Source organism: Citrus clementina, unplaced genomic scaffold, assembly GCF_000493195.1.
Source record: "Citrus clementina cultivar Clemenules unplaced genomic scaffold, Citrus_clementina_v1.0 scaffold_7, whole genome shotgun sequence".
NCBI lineage: Eukaryota > Viridiplantae > Streptophyta > Magnoliopsida > Sapindales > Rutaceae > Citrus > Citrus x clementina.
Window position 1 is genome coordinate 12,007,218 of NW_006262075.1, and position 16,111 is coordinate 12,023,328.

General features: G+C 30.5%; 2 protein-coding genes and 1 pseudogene across 2 annotated transcripts; all 3 read left to right on the forward strand.

Moving 5' to 3' along the window:
• The first annotated feature begins 39 nt into the window (after positions 1 to 39).
• On the forward strand, positions 40 to 1,385 carry LOC18035872 (disease resistance protein SUMM2). Its single transcript, XM_006427292.2, has one exon. The coding sequence runs from the start codon at positions 40 to 42 to the stop codon at positions 1,351 to 1,353; it is 1,314 nt and encodes a 437-aa protein (XP_006427355.1). The 3' UTR covers positions 1,354 to 1,385.
• A 4,765-nt stretch (positions 1,386 to 6,150) lies between these two features.
• On the forward strand, positions 6,151 to 9,649 carry LOC112096912 (putative pentatricopeptide repeat-containing protein At3g15930). The gene is made up of 3 exons (XM_024181137.1): positions 6,151 to 6,575; positions 6,689 to 6,787; positions 9,331 to 9,649. Exons 1-3 carry the CDS (start codon positions 6,151 to 6,153, stop codon positions 9,647 to 9,649), a joined length of 843 nt encoding a protein of 280 aa, XP_024036905.1.
• Positions 9,650 to 15,128: 5,479 nt separating this feature from the next.
• The window catches only part of LOC18036093, a 3,234-nt pseudogene continuing 2,251 nt past the window's right edge, over positions 15,129 to 16,111 (forward strand).

Genomic DNA, 16,111 nt, shown 5'->3' on the forward strand with positions numbered 1-16,111 from the left:
ATTGTGGGCACTCTTGTTCGTGCATGTTTGCTAGAAGAGATGGAAGATGATAAAGTAAAAATGCATGACGTTGTTCGTGATATGGCTTTATGGATAGCTTGTGAAATTGAGAAGGAGAAGAGAAACTTTTTGGTTTGTGCAGGTGCTCGATTAGAAGAGGCACCGGGTGTTAAAGAATGGGAAAATGTGAGAAGATTGTCATTGATGCAAAACCAAATTGAAACTGTGTCAGAGATTCCCGCATGCCCTCATCTCCATACTCTATTTCTTGCCTCTAATAGGAATTTCAGGATGATCACGGATGGCTTCTTTCAATTTATGCCTTCTCTCAAAGTTTTGAAGATGTCACGCTGTGGGCAATTCGAAGGTTTTCAATTACCTGTTGGGATGTCAGAGTTGGGTTCATCACTAGAACTTCTTGATATTTCACATACCACCATAAGAGAGTTACCCGAAGAGTTAAAGTTGCTGGTAAATCTGAAATGTTTGAATTTGAGGTGGACAGGTGCGTTAATTAGAATTCCACGGGGACTAATATCAAAATTTTCAAGGTTACGTGTGTTGAGAATGTTGGGTACTGGCGGGTTCATTTTTTATGAAGCACCAGAAGACAGCGTTTTATTTGGTGGGGGTGAAGTTTTGATACAGGAATTGCTCGGTTTGAAATATTTAGAGGTATTGGAGTTGACCTTGGGAAGTTATCATGCTCTCCAAATTCTTTTGAGCTCAAATAAGTTAAAAAGTTGTATTCGATCTCTTTACCTCTATTTGACCGGAGATAAAAAGTCGATTATTGATGCTACGGCTTTCACAGACCTAAACCACCTCAATGAATTATGGATTGATAATGGAATTGAGTTGGAAGAATTGAAGATTGATTATACGGAGATAGTACGAAAAAGGCGGGAACCTTTTGTTTTCCACAGCCTTCACCTTGTTACGATATATAGTTGCCATAAATTGAAAGATTCGACATTCCTCGCTTTTGCTCCAAACCTCAAGTCTCTTTCGCTATTCAAATGCCGTGCTATGGAAGAAATAATCAGCGTCGGAAAAATTGCTGAGAATCCTGAGATGATGGGACATATAAGCCCTTTTGAAAATCTCAAAAGTCTTGATCTATCATATTTGCCGGAGTTGAAGAGCATTTTCTGGAAGCCATTGCCTTTCACTCATCTCAAAGAAATGGGGGTAAGAGCATGTGATCAGCTTAGAAAGCTTCCACTCGATTCCAACAGTGCAAAAGAGCGTAAATTTGTAATTCGTGGAGAAGAAGACTGGTGGAACCGACTTCAATGGGAGGATGAAGCCACTCAAATTGCTTTTCGTTCCTGTTTCCAACCTGATTCCTGAGCGGTGGTCGCAAAATTTGATTTCTGGTGAGTGCGTTTGTCTTTTAAAAGAAGAATTTAAAAGAAATTTATTCTTGACGTTTTCTTCACTGTTTTTATTTCAGTCTCTCTCTCTCTCTTTTTGTCTTCTGCTAATCACAATTAAATGTTGAATTAATGGAATTAATGCTTCATAAATTTGCCGGCACTGCCATTACTTTTTTTTTTTTTAATACAAATTGATACTTTATTTATATCTTCTTAGCGATTTAATTTCCTGTCAATTGACGAACGAGAAGAACATATGACTTGAACCAATGCTCGCATAAACTTGCTGTAAAAAGATATAATCTCACTGAAATGCACACGCCTAGAATGAATAGAATTAAAACAGGGAAAATATTAAGTATATTAGCCCTCTTTACCGAAAATCAAATGACAATAAATTTTTTGAAGTTTTGATTTTCTATGGTCAATTCCACCTTTTGCAATTTCTTCTGTTCTAACAAAAACCAATTTCTTTGTTCAAGTATTTTCGTTTGGGTATTAATAATTCTCCACCGAAAGAGTGAACTCTTGCTCAAGGGATCTCTAATCAATAGCCGGAAGGGCGCCGAGACCTGATCGGACCTAGGCCCAAGTTTGGTCTTAAAGCCTGGGCTTGAGCCTGGCAATTAAATTAAAACAGTAATTGATTTCTTGAATGAATTGTCGTGTAATTGATTTATGGGGGATGACACATCAACATACTTGAAAATACACTAATCTCAGCATCATCCGTTAATAACTTTTAGATTTATGGGCAATCAATAGTTAAATTAGTTGTCATTAATACTAAATAATTTTTACTTTTTTTGTCTCTTCTAGAGGATCTTCTAGAAAAATGCATCCACAATTAAATTTAATACTTTACATAATAAAGAAAGCATAAATGTTAAATTTAAGAAACTGCATTGTATTTCAGCTGAAGTTGACTTTAATATTTAGGGTAGAAAAAAATTAAATCCTTAATGTGTTTAATTTCTATCACTTGTGTCATTAAAATTTTCTAGTCACCCTAACCAATTACATCTCAACCCACTTTTTTTTGGATGATTTTATTTTTACACTATTATTTTCAACATTTTTTTTTCCTTTTAACACCAACATTAGTGTATGTTACGTAACATAATCCATATTTGGATAATTTGAAATTTGTTTGTGTTTTATCTCAAAATAGAGCTTCAATCAATTTGTACCTCATAAATTCACAATATCTGGCATATTGTCAAATGTGCTTATCCTTTTGCTTGACATGTCATTTTAAAATTGTCATTCAATGTCAAAAAATCACATCAACTAATGGCCGACTACTTTAATTTGAAAGCATGCGTGCGATCGCCAATAATTATAACTTAATTGTTATATTGAAATTTTTTTCTTTATAATTTAAGTTTAATACTGCTACATGTGTGGCACATAAGTTGGAAAATATAACATAAAATTTGAAAAATGTGTAGTTTTCGTTCCTTTTTTTTCTAAAAAAATGGGAAAAAAGAATGTAATTTTGTTTAAATTACTGTTGTCATAACAATTATTATTTTATTGATTAATTGGCAGAGAATCGTAATGGTTTCGCATGGTTGTTAAAACATTGGAAAGTCCACTACATCATCGGTTAATAACTTTCAGATTTATGGTTAATTAATAGCTGAGATTTATTATCATTAATGCTAAATATTTTTTCTCTCTCCTGGAGGATCATCCACAGGCAGGTGCTTCCTGACGATGACAAAATTTTGGGCAGGCAGGTGCTTCCTGACTTTCACACGGTAATTCTCAAATTCTGATTTCACCATATTTTAATTACTGATTAGCATATATTCAAGTGCTCTCCATTATAATGGAAGCCGCCGCCTCACTCGTAATTCCAAACTTTATCTTTTTTTCCTTTTTTAAATTAATGCAAGTAGCCGCTGTCCTTTCTATTAATTAATTAATTCGGCCGCCCACATTTCTTTTCCTAATGTCTTCTACTGTCGAGTTTATTTTATTTTCTCTTTATTATTAAAATATACTTATAATAATAAAAAAATAAAAATTAACATATCAAAATATAATTTAACAGAAAATTAAGATAAAAAATTAAAAATAAATAAATTATGAGCATATCAATCAATAAATGAAAAATAATAATTTTTATTTTTATTAAATATAAATTTTTCAGTATTAATCAATTATCTGAATAAATAAAATCATTTAAAAATAAATAAATAAATTATTCTTAAAAAAAAAAAAAAAACTTTTTATAACACTCACTATGCTGGTTGTAGGGTTGACGCTTTGGGTACTGAAGCTAGTAACTTCTACAAGTAGTCTTAAGTTGACTGGCAACAACTATATTGGCATTTAGAAATAATGTACTGCAACCATATTGGCATGTTCAAATGTTCTTATTATTGTATTGGTGTGTCAATATTATCTCTAACGGTTTTATAAATAAAAAAATAATCTAAATTTATAATTTAACATAAAATAAAATAATTGGTAGAAAAACAATTATGGTTCATTTACTTATCAGTAATCAGAATAGACTGAAATCGAAATGAGTTGTATTACTGTTGATGTGTTTATGTTGTACTCGAATCGAAATGAATTATTTTAAATTACTAAAATATCCTTGGTCTGTTATTCTAATTATTATTATTATTTAATATTTATTATAATATTTTTCATATCATTAAAAAAAAATAATAATGATGATAATATTCTCATTATTGTTTGTTACATTATTATTATTCAAAAAAATTATTGTTAATAACAATAATTACTTTATTTCAATAATAATAATGATAAAATTAATAATAATAAACATGACAACAACAATAATTATTTATTATGCCAAAAAATAACAATAATAATAAGAATAATAATCATCATCATTTTTTTGCCAAAGAAGCATTATCATCATCATTTCAAAAAAAAAATCATCATCATCATCATCATTTTTGTAGTGGCTACCTATCGGCTGCTGCTTTCATGTGAGATTGACTTGCGACGCTTCAACGGCTATTATTTCTGACAATGTCAGGTGTTGCTATTTCAATTTAGGAAGAAGTTGTTTCGGTGTGCTAGCGATGGGAGATGTTGTGGCTGCGATTCGGGGAGCTACTAGTTTATTGCACTAATAACGGCAGGTGCTGTTGCTTGATGCGAGGTCCATGGCCAGTTGTCAGCAGTTCGACTTTGGTATGGGTGCTGCTGGTTCGATTTTAGGTGTTGTCCAATTTCATTTTCAGGATTTTAATTTTATTTTTCTTTTATATTTTCATTAATTAATCAGGGTAAAATTGGATTTTAGAATTTAGAATGAAGGTAATTTTGTTAATAATGGAAATGAGATTCTGATTGTCGAGAATGAGCTTACACAAACAACTATAAATTAAGTGAAAACAAAACACTTTTTCTCTTTGTGTGATTAAAACATGATATGTACCATAAATAAATAAGTAAAAAATAAATCAACACAATCTAAAACAGTAAACAAATTACAAGAGGCACAGATTTTTATGTGAAACACCGAAAATGGAAAAAACCACAGCATCTTAGTTTGATATAATCTTCTACTATATTAATGGGATTATAGCACAAATTCTTTCCTATATAACACTAGAGATTAACAACATCAAGAATCTCAATAATCTTGACTTACAATACAGCCTAATATTTGTCTCTCTAATAAGTAGATATCTAAAATAACAGTCTCTAATAAGTATGTATCTAAAATAATAGTCAACAAGAGGATAAAACAAAAATTAAGATTAGTAGGATGTGTATAAGGTGATGCTATCAATTTATCTTCTAAATTTGAGAAAAATAGTTAAATTCACTTTTTCGATTGTCCGACCAAAAATGGAAACCCTTGCCCCAAAACCAAAGGAATCACCATTATGTTTTTCTCTCTCTCTCTCTCTATCTCGTTCTTTTCTTCTTCTTTTCTTAATGTTAGCCATCACTTGCTTTTATTCTTTATAGCATTCAAAAAGCTACTTTTAATGGTAAATTTCATTTAAGTCTGCAACTTAGTGATAATTGCACACCAAACAATCCTTACATAGTGTTTTGGGCCCTCAAATGAGATGAATACAACAAATCTCCCCCTTTAAATCATGTGGGGGGCACCGCAAGCCCGCTATTTGCATATAGCTTTTCAGCTTCTCCTTGAATAATGACTTTGTCATCATACATAATCCATTCTTCGTTGTGTAAATCTTCTCAAGCTGTAACTGTTCCTTCTCAAGCTGTAATTATTCCTTCTCAAGCACGTCTCGTATCTAATGATACCTTACATCAATATGCTTAGATTTCGAATAGTATAACAGCACTCTGACTATCGTAGTACATAACATAGCTGTCTTGTTTTACACCCAGCTCTTGTAGGAAATTCTTCGTCCACAATATTTTTTTGCAACCTTCAATAATTGTAATATCATTTGCTTTAGTGGTAGAAAAGGCAACTTATTACTAAAGTTTAGATTGCGATGAGACTGTTCCCCCTGCAAAAGTGAGCAAACATCCTAGTAGGAATTTTTCGGAATCAACAGCTCCTGCCATATCTACACACTTGTAACACAGGTTTGTCACCACCAAAATATAAACATGCTCTGGAAATGCATCTAAGATATCTGAGAATTTTTCACTGTTGTCCAGTGCTCTTTACCGAGGTTGAAGAGAAACCACTGACTACACTAACTGTATAGGCAATATTTGGTCTTGTACAAATTATGGCGTACAATAAACTGCCAACTGCTGAAGCATAAGGAACTCCTCTCATGGAGAAATGGGTTTTACTCTTGAGATTTTTGGGACCATGAAGAATAAAGATGTAATTTCTTATACTGCCATTGTTTCGGGATATATAAATAGAGAACAAGTCGATATAGCTCGACAGTGTTTTGATCAGATGCCAGAACGAGATTATGTCTTATGGACTACCATGATTGATGGGTACCTTCGAGTGAATAGGTTCAGAGAGGCTTTGACACTTTTTCAGGAGATACAAACTTCAAATATAATGGGAGACGAGTTTACCATTGTTAGCATTCTTACAGCTCGTGCGAATCTGGGGGCACTAGAACTGGGAGAATGGATAAAGACTTATATTGACAAAAACAAAGTCAAGAATGATATATTTGCGGGGAATGCTTTGATAGACATGTACTGTAAATGTACTGTAAATGCGGAGATGTTGAGAAAGCTCAAAAGGTATTCAGGAAGATGCTTTGAAAGGTCAAATTCACATGGACGACCATGATTGTTGGCCTTGCCATCAGTGGAAATGGTGATAAAGCTCTTGATATGTTTTCCCAAATGCTCAGGGCTTCGATCAAACCAGATGAGGTAGCTTATGTTGGTGTTCTGTCTGCCCGTACTCACAATGGTAACGAAACTTTTGTGATAAATAGTTGCAACTTAAGGTGAGAACTGGAGGAAGGGAAATAGATTGAAGTTGTTCAATCATCAGTAGTTGCTACTTGGTTTTAAGTTGTTCAATCATCGGTCGTCTCTATTTGGTTTTCTCCAATATCTCATCTTCAATTTTGACTCAGATTGTATCTTACCACTAGTAATTACATAGACTTGCTGCCAAAGGTAAGAATGGGAATAAATTAAATAGATTATGTCGAAAACGAAATAAATTTACTATTGTTCTGTTCATTCTATTTGTTTCCTACAAAATATTTCTCCTGCCTAAAATTTTTTGAATCAGTAAGTTTTTACCTTATGGATGAATTGTGTTGAGAGTAATTCCATTTCTCAGTCTCTTTATGTTTCAATGAAGACGTAAAACTTGTGTTCTAGTGCACCAACGTTTATGCTTCTTACAATTTGACTTTAATTTACTTTGTAAAATTTTTGTCAAAAAGTACTAAAAAGTAGTGCACCAAACACCAACTTTATTACAGAGAGGACTTTAGTTAAATTTTAAGAAAACACTCAAAAGAAAGAGTTGTAAATTATTATAAAAATATTTCACATAAATAAAAGCCATCCCATGCTGCAAAGATCTTGCTATAATCACCAAAAACTATCGGGAGCTTTTAGGGTTTCCATAAAAATGCCATTTCGTTCCATGTATATGATTCTATAGTCTCACTGGCAAGTAAACCACAGCCCAACAGCACTGACTGTCCATGATGATTCACCCCAATGAACGAAACCAGCGTTGCATCATATCTTTCTGTCAAGCATGTAATATCAATTGATTTGAGCTATTAACATCATTTCCAAATACTCCATTGGCATCTACATTACCATTTCCCTCGGCATCAATGATAAGAGTTCGAAACAGTCTAATCTTTTGAACTTCTTCAGCACCATCTAAGAGCAATGTTCTTTTGGTTCCAATACCCATGTGCTTATGATATTTGTAAAATAATTATTTGTAAAATAATTAGTTCAATTTTGACATAATACGGAATAAACACAACCTGCCAATCTAAGTTACTATCTTTTCCCGTCATCAGGTACCTGTTTGAAAAATAATTATATACAATTTTATTTGCGTCGTCCCTCTAAAAATTTGGGACTCAAATGTTATTTCTAATTGCTAAAAGTACGAAATTGCCCCCTTTCTCTTCAGCTAAAGGAGTGCAAAGTCATCTGTATAATTGAATCTGCATCATCAGTTTCTATTGCTGGCTGGTGTTACTGCATGCTTACAGTTGCTTGACAAAGTGAGCCAGTTTTTTGTTTATTAATTTTTTTTCTTGTCGAGACAGTCACAAAGTATTACTTGTTCTATTTGAGAATGATGTGAATCAATTTTTCAATTATGCATTCTGTGGTAATTATTGTGAATTTAGTTTCATTTGTCTTGTCTCCTGCAAATTTTGAAGAAAATGCAGACATACAAATTTACAATATGTATTTGCGTTAGTATAAAAACAATTGTTAGATGATTAAAGCGATTTATTTTTTTTTTTACAGCATTTGATTGTATTAGTTAAAATCATTTTTTAAGGATAAAAATAAATAGAAAATTATTCTCATGTAGTGTGGAAATCTTTTCTAATTTCTTGTTGACTTGTACATTTATTTCAGAATTTCCATTCATTAATTCTACTGTTTTAATCTTTGACTTAGCTACCGTAGTTGACTTTTTATATCAAAGGCTTAAACAGCATGCATTTTTGAATTGACTGAGAATAATTTGGTGGACAAATTACTAGTAAAGGACTTCAAATGGTTGAATTGACTGTGGGTTTTTCATGCCCAAGTCACTCGTCACGTCGTTTCATCGAAACAAAGTGCCCGGTGCAAATGGTGTGATGTAAAACACCTTTTTAAATTGTCATTTTTTTTCCTTTGCTTTTGCTTTAATTTTCTAAATGCTCAACGCCATAAATCCATGTATTCTTAATTTTCGTTTGCTGTATTGATTCCCAACCCTCTATGTCACAAGGTTTTGAATGCCAGTAATTAAGTTAAATTAAACATATTTTAAGTCCTACTTTAAATTATTGAAAAATGTATTATGGTTGAACTGAATTTTAACTAAAAAATATATACAAAATAAAAGATTAATCATATCTTTTTATGAGGAAGGTCAGTCATCATTCTGACCACAGACACTTAAAATTAATTGAGTGGAATATTGCAAAATATATATAAACCATGCCAAAACTAGATGTTTGAGTAATGAAAACGAGAATTCATATGACTCAGAAATATGGTCGCTTTCCTTTTTCTGAAAGGCAAAAAAAAAGGGGGAACCAAAAAGGACCAAAATGAACAAAAATGGAAGGCGAAGGTAAGCAGACATGTTATATGTTTTACCTAAGATGCCAAATGCAACTCCCCATTGATGGTGATCGAACATTATGGCCATTTTCTTAGTAAACAAAAAATGAATTTTGAACACTCAACAACGAAACTTGAGCAGAAGATCAAGCAAGGGCCTCGATCTCAAAGAAGATACTATGAAACCCTACTTAATGGTTAAATAACTTTCATTCAGCTTTGGACCCTATTTCGTGATACGGAAAGACAAACCTTTCTTGGCCGGCAGTGTCCCAGATCTGGGCTTTGATGATCTAGAGGTTGATGGTGACAGTTCTGGTTTGGAACTCGACGCCAATGGTTTATTTCGATTCAAAGCAAAACTCATTCTTGGTGAATCTCGAAAGAATCTGAGACTTGCCCACGGCCGAGTCACCGATCACCACTACCTTGAATACATAGTCTATTTTGTCAGGAATCATATTCTCTCGTTGTTGATGACGATGATCGGTGCCATCACCACTCATTTCTTCGTTCATTCATTCTATGTCCATTGATCTTTTTGAATTATTGAAGACAAGTGGCTCACCGCTTTTAGTATTGGTAAAATTCAGATAATCTCTATTCCGAAATAATAATATTAAAAATATCTCTTAAATCATTATAAACTTCAAATCTATTTTAATTTTATTTAAAAGATAAAAGAAAAATAAGTTATGTTGGTGATTTTTTATTATCTTTTTAATAAAAATAGAATAAATTGATGTTTATAATTATTTAAAGTATTTTAAAGATTGCTATTTTATGAGAGAATAATATTTCATTTTTTTTTTCGTGTGAAAGACCGAAAAAGGACAAAGCAAGTTTCCCTAATTTTTATTTTATGTGAAATTGGTCATCTCATATACTTTACCCTTCAACACTCTAATTTTTTTGGTTATAATTTTATTATTTTTTCTCTTTTACACATGCATGTGAATTACTTTTCTTTAAGCTCCTGAATATTTAAGACAAATCATGGAAGAGATGAGAGTATAACAAGATGATCAAAATATGTAACAAAAAAATTTTAGAAGTGAAAAATATGTTAGAGTCGAAGTAAAACTCTGAGGTGATGTTTGATTTGAAGAAAATGGAGGAGAGAAAAAGAGTGGAATGGAGAGGAAAAGAGAGAAAAGGAGAGGAGAGGAGAGGAGAGTGAACTTTTTTTCTAATGTTTGGTTTGTCACATAAATATACAAAGAAAGGAAATCTCCAATTTTTTATTTAGACAATTTTAACCTTAATAAGTATTAAGCTTTCAATATTTATCATGTGTATAATTTAAAAAAAGTAAATGGTAGAAAGCGGTTTCTGATTCCGGCCACATCGCCGGCAATGGAAGGTACTTATCAGAACATCAAGAACCGGCCATCATTCCCTAGCCATCACTGCTGTAGGAACACTGCTAAAAAGCTGCCGATTGAACCGCGAAAAGTCGTGGAAATCGTTGCCTCAAATCGGTGAGTTTCGCCTTTTTCTGGTCATGCCGTCGCCTTGGCTTTGTCCATCAACGCTGCCACTTCCATTTCAACCATCCATAGCCACTATTAACCGCCAAATCGCCGCCGATCAGCGGGATCTGTGGAAGTTAAAAAGTTTCTAAAATTTTTTAATTGGATTTGAACAACATACAACCATTTTTTGATCTCAATAACGACATAGTAATGTTGATCGTTGGTCGGCAAGTCGAATGGTAGTGGCGGTGAGTAACACGCGCCAATGACATCGGCGGCGGCGGCGGCACTATCCGGCTACTGTTAAAATTAATATTTTATATTTGTAGATTAAATAAATTTATTTTATTAAACTTTTTAAATCATTATTTAAATTTAATTAATTTAAAATTATCTATGATGTTGAATTGATAAAATAAATTTATAAATAATAATTATGTGATTACATTAAATAAGTTAAAAAGTTGAAGGGTTATTTTTGGAAGATTTAGTTTCCAACACAAAGGGAATTTGAATTCTTCACTTCTTAGTGTGGAATTCAAATTCTATATTGTAATGGATATTAAATTCCAATAGAAATTAAATTCTTATAAGTTATGTCAAACCAAACAACGGAAATAAAAAAAAAGAATTTAAATTACTTTCCTTTCCTCCACCCTCTCCTTCCAACCAAATACATCCTGAAAATAGAGATATTGATTAATTTAGAAGAGATGCAAGCAAAAGATATTCCACAAAAAAAAAAAAGCAATATGTCCCTTTGGAGGGCAAACTTGTCAGTTTTAAAAAAGTACATGCTTTGGATTGATAGTTGTAGGATATTTGTTTTGTCACTATGTGTTAGTTGGAGAAGTCAAGCCTTGTGAAGAATGTTATGAAAGAGCAAAGGATATTCCTGATAGCTGATAGAGCTCTATTTGATTATGTATCCAATGAATGGATGTGTTGTTGGAAGATATTTGAGTGCATTAGTTCATATGTGTCTATCAATGTGATTTTAATGATTTTTCCACTTGTTTGTTGTAAAAGATTATTGTAAATTGAAATGAACTTGATGTTGTAATATTTTCTCCTTAGTAGAATTTCACCTAGTATGTATTTAGTTGTGTTGTCTATAATTTTGCATTCGAATAAGTTTCACCTAAAATATTAGCATGAGTAGTGGCCCTTGAAACTTTGGTCAAAATTATTGTTATTATTTCCGACTAGATGTAAATTTTTTATTAAATCTCGCTAACACAATTCTTAATTAAAAGTATAGGTTAGTGTTGGTGCAAGACTTGCCACACCAAATTCTGCCTAACTGTCAAAAGTGCAAAATAAATGAAGAGAAAGCACAAATACACGACTTGAATAAGGATACAACGAAACTTAAATTCAAGAGAAAATGATAGCTATATCTCAAGATTTGAAAAAACGGTCATGTAGATTTTTAAGATTTCAATAAGCGACTGAGATTCAAATAATATCCTTTAATTCTATTAACAAAAAACAAAGACTCAAATATTTTATGATAAATAAAAATATAATATTAAAATATATGTGATAATATACACATTTTAAATACTTTCAATCCAAAAAAATAGTTATGTTTTACAATCTATTAGACATATTTTATTAAATTAATATAAATTTTCTATAAAATAAGAATATAATATTAAAATAAATTCACAAAAATTTAAAGAATTTTGAATGTAAAATAATTTTAATATATCAATACGTGAGTTTTTTTATTAATATAAAATTTATTTAACTTTAAGATTTTTTAAAATCTTTACAATAAGTATAACTATATTATTTACATTTAAAAATATTTAAATATTATTAACCTACAATTATATTTGCATTTGTTAGAAATTTTTTAAGTCAAATATTTTGCACTTCTATATTATTAGAATTATTGCACAAAAAGAAAGAAACATACACCTTTAGAAATTGTTTTCTTTTAAAATAGAGATGATGATTAGTATAAGGATGAAAAAAAGGATAAAGAATATTAATGATTAACGAAATCTCTATACAAATTGATTTTAGTAGGAAAAGAGTGAGATGAATGATTTCTTTTACAGTTAGAAACATAGATGATGATTATTATAACGAAGAAAAAAAGATAAAGAATATTAATTATTAATGGAATCTCTATACAAATTGATTTTAGTAGGAAAAAAATGATTAAATGATTTAGAGTGCGTTTGGAATTGAGATTGGGCAGCCATAGATTTTAAGTTACAACACTGAAGTGTTTAGTAAATACTAGTTGCTGCAGATTGAAAGTTATGTTGATATGATTTTTCACATGTATCATAGAAAATATATTACATCTTTAATATTTTTTAAAAATTTATATTTGCTATATATTATTAATTTTTTTTTATAGTTATAACTTTTTTTCCACAACAGTTGTAGCTTAAAAGTCACAGCACCTCAATCTCAAACAAATCCTTAGACATTCATAGTGTGTTTATTTTTTGGATTGGTGAATCAAAATTATTGACAACGCTAACTTCATCTTCACTGTTCGCAATCCAACAGCAGCAATTGTCGCCAATAATGATATCTCCAATGATGATGACAATTATTATTATTATTTTTATTATTATTATTATTATTATTATTATTATTATTAATTAATTAATTAATTAATTAATTAATTAATTAATATATTAATGTTGATATTATTATTATTAAGATTAACAATAATTATTAGTAATACAATTTTTTGAATAAAAATAATCACAATAATTAAAATACAAATTAATAATTATGACAATAATTAATTAATGTCTTTTTAGTAATTTGTAATAATCTAACTCATTTTGGTTCTGATTATTACAGCTTAAGTAAACAAATTATTATGATTCCTATTCTCCTTTCCCATTTTAACTCACTTTGATTCCAGTCTATTCCGATTTCTATTTAATAAATGCACCATTAGTGCTAAAGTAATATTTCATACATAGAAAAATAAAAACTACGCCTAAGGTTAAGGGAAAAGACTTCAAAATTCTCTTTTGATCATAATACATTTTGTCCTAATTAACTTAAAGATTTTGAATCTAATATTTTATAATAAATAAAAATATATTCCTAAAATAAATATAATATCAATATTTAAAATATGTTTTAATATTTTACAATCTATCATACACATTTTATTATATTAAAGTAGATTTATAATAAATATATAAAAATTTAGAATATTTAGAATATTATATAAAATAATTTTAATATAATGCGTGATATATATTTTATTAATTTAAAATGTCATTTTACCTAAAAAATATGATAAATTAATAATTACATATTTGAAGTTATTTCAAATATTAAAAAAATTTAATATTATTAATCTTTTAGATAGATTAAATTATTTTTTATAAGAGAGATTAAATTATTTTAAAATGCCTTAATTGTTTTTACTTTTAACGTTACGGGCCTTTCTTTTATTTTATTGCAAATTAATGCTAACTAGAAAAACAAAAACAAAAGTGACAAACACAACCAGCTGGAATCTTTTATAAAACTACAAATTAAAATGGATTTTTTTTTTTTGTTGATAAATTACACATGAAAGTGGATTCTTTTGAATATAAGTGGGGTAGGCTCTTTTATTTTTTTTTTAATACCGTATAACAGGACTGTAGACTCTTTTATTAAGCACAAATATAGAGTTGTCGAGACAATTAGGGTCTTTTATTAAACTACAAATTGTATAGTCTTTTTTAAATTGTTCAGATATTTATAAATTGGTGGCCCCTACAATCCTCAATAATTGTACCGATATTCACAAGCTGGTGGCCCCTACAATCCTTAATAATTGTTTTTTTTTTTTTCTGCATTCCCTTTCATGCTCTTAATAATTAAAGAGCATACTTTTCAAATGTGGAGCCGCGGCTAATGTCGCTAATTTAATTTGGGATTAAATTAGGGGACTATTATATTGCAGTGTGCACTAATTTTTATGTTTATCTAAACTCCTTAAATTTAAGATATATTATGGCATAAATAAGAATATAACAATAGCAAAAGAGTTAGAAAGTGTAGAGAAGATCTTGCAGAAATATAAATAATATTTATTTTAAAATAATATCAATATTTAAAATAATTTTTATTATTTTATGATCCATTAGATATATTTTATTATATTAAAGTAAATTTTATAATAAATAAAAACATACTATTAAAATGAATATATAGAAAATTTAGAGTATTTTAAGTATTATATAAAATAATTTTAATAAAATATGTGAGATATTCATATTTTATTAATTTAAAATACCATTTAACCTAAAGATTTATTTATGATAAATTAATAATTATATTTTTGAAATTACTTCAAATATTAAAAAAATTAATATTACTAATCTATTAGATAGATTAAATTATATATATTATTTTCTATTTATTAAAAAATTTCAAATTATTTTTAATTACTATTCAAAAAATATGATGATAAAAAAATCTTAACATCTTTATTAAAAAATTAAAAACTTACATGATCAATTCTCTAAATATTTAGGGTATATGTGAACCACGGTGGACAGAGGTCATTACTAAAATTTCTCTTCCACAGGCAATTACAGCAGCTCCAGTTTATCAAACTCAACCAATTTTCTTTCTTAACAAAATTCCAAAGATGTGTAGCTTTTTTCAGATCACATGCGATGGTGCTTTTTTCAATCGTTGCTTGGATTGCTTTCTTGGAAAAGCAGCATACATACGTAACCTCCAAGATAATCTTGATGCCTTGGACACTGAACTGGGAAGACTAATCGCAGCAAAGAACGATGTGATGATTAGGGTTGTCAATGCTGAACGGCAATAAATGAGAAGGCTGGACGGAGTGCAAGTGTGGGTTTCGAGTGTGGATGCTGTTAAAACTGGAGCCGATGAACTTATCACAGACGGCTCTGAAGAAATTGGCAAATTATGTGTTGGAGGCTACTGTTCCAAGAACTGCAGGTCAAGCTACAAATTCGGAAAACAAGTGGCTAGAAAGCTACGAGATGTGGAGACTTTAATCGCCGAAGGAGTTTTTGAGGCGGTGGCTACTGAGGTGGTGCCTGAGAGAGCTCCAGAGCCTGTAGCAGATGAAAGACCTACCGAGCGAAAAGTAGTAGGCTTGCAATCACAACTTGAACAAGTCTGGACGTGTCTTGTGGAAGAATCAGCGGGAATCATTGGCCTATACGGTATGGGCGGTGTTGGTAAAACCACACTATTGACCCATATCAACAATAAATTTCTCGAGAGTCCAACCAACTTTGATTGTGTGATTTGGGTAGTAGTTTCAAAAGACCTGCGACTTGAAAAACTTCAAGAAGATATTGGGAAAAAGATAGGTTTGGTTGGTGATTCATGGAAGAGTAGAAGTGCAGAGGAGAAAGCTCTCGACATCTTCCGGAGTCTAAGAGGGAAGAGAATTGTATTGTTGTTAGATGATATATGGGAGCGGGTTGATTTAACAAAAGTGGGCGTTCCACTTCCTGGACCACAAAATACTACCTCAAAAGTCGTATTCACAAC

Bases quoted from the DNA above. Each gene is read 5' to 3' on its own strand.
- LOC112096912 (XM_024181137.1), top strand. From the start codon at position 6,151: ATGGGTTTTACTCTTGAGATTTTTGGGACCATGAAGAATAAAGATGTA. The intron at 6,576-6,688 runs GTATTCAGGAAG...CCAAATGCTCAG, and splicing joins ATGTTGAGAAAGCTCAAAAG to GGCTTCGATCAAACCAGATG. The intron at 6,788-9,330 runs GTGAGAACTGGA...ACTTTCATTCAG, and splicing joins ATAAATAGTTGCAACTTAAG to CTTTGGACCCTATTTCGTGA.
- LOC18035872 (XM_006427292.2), top strand. From the start codon at position 40: ATGGAAGATGATAAAGTAAAAATGCATGACGTTGTTCGTGATATGGCT.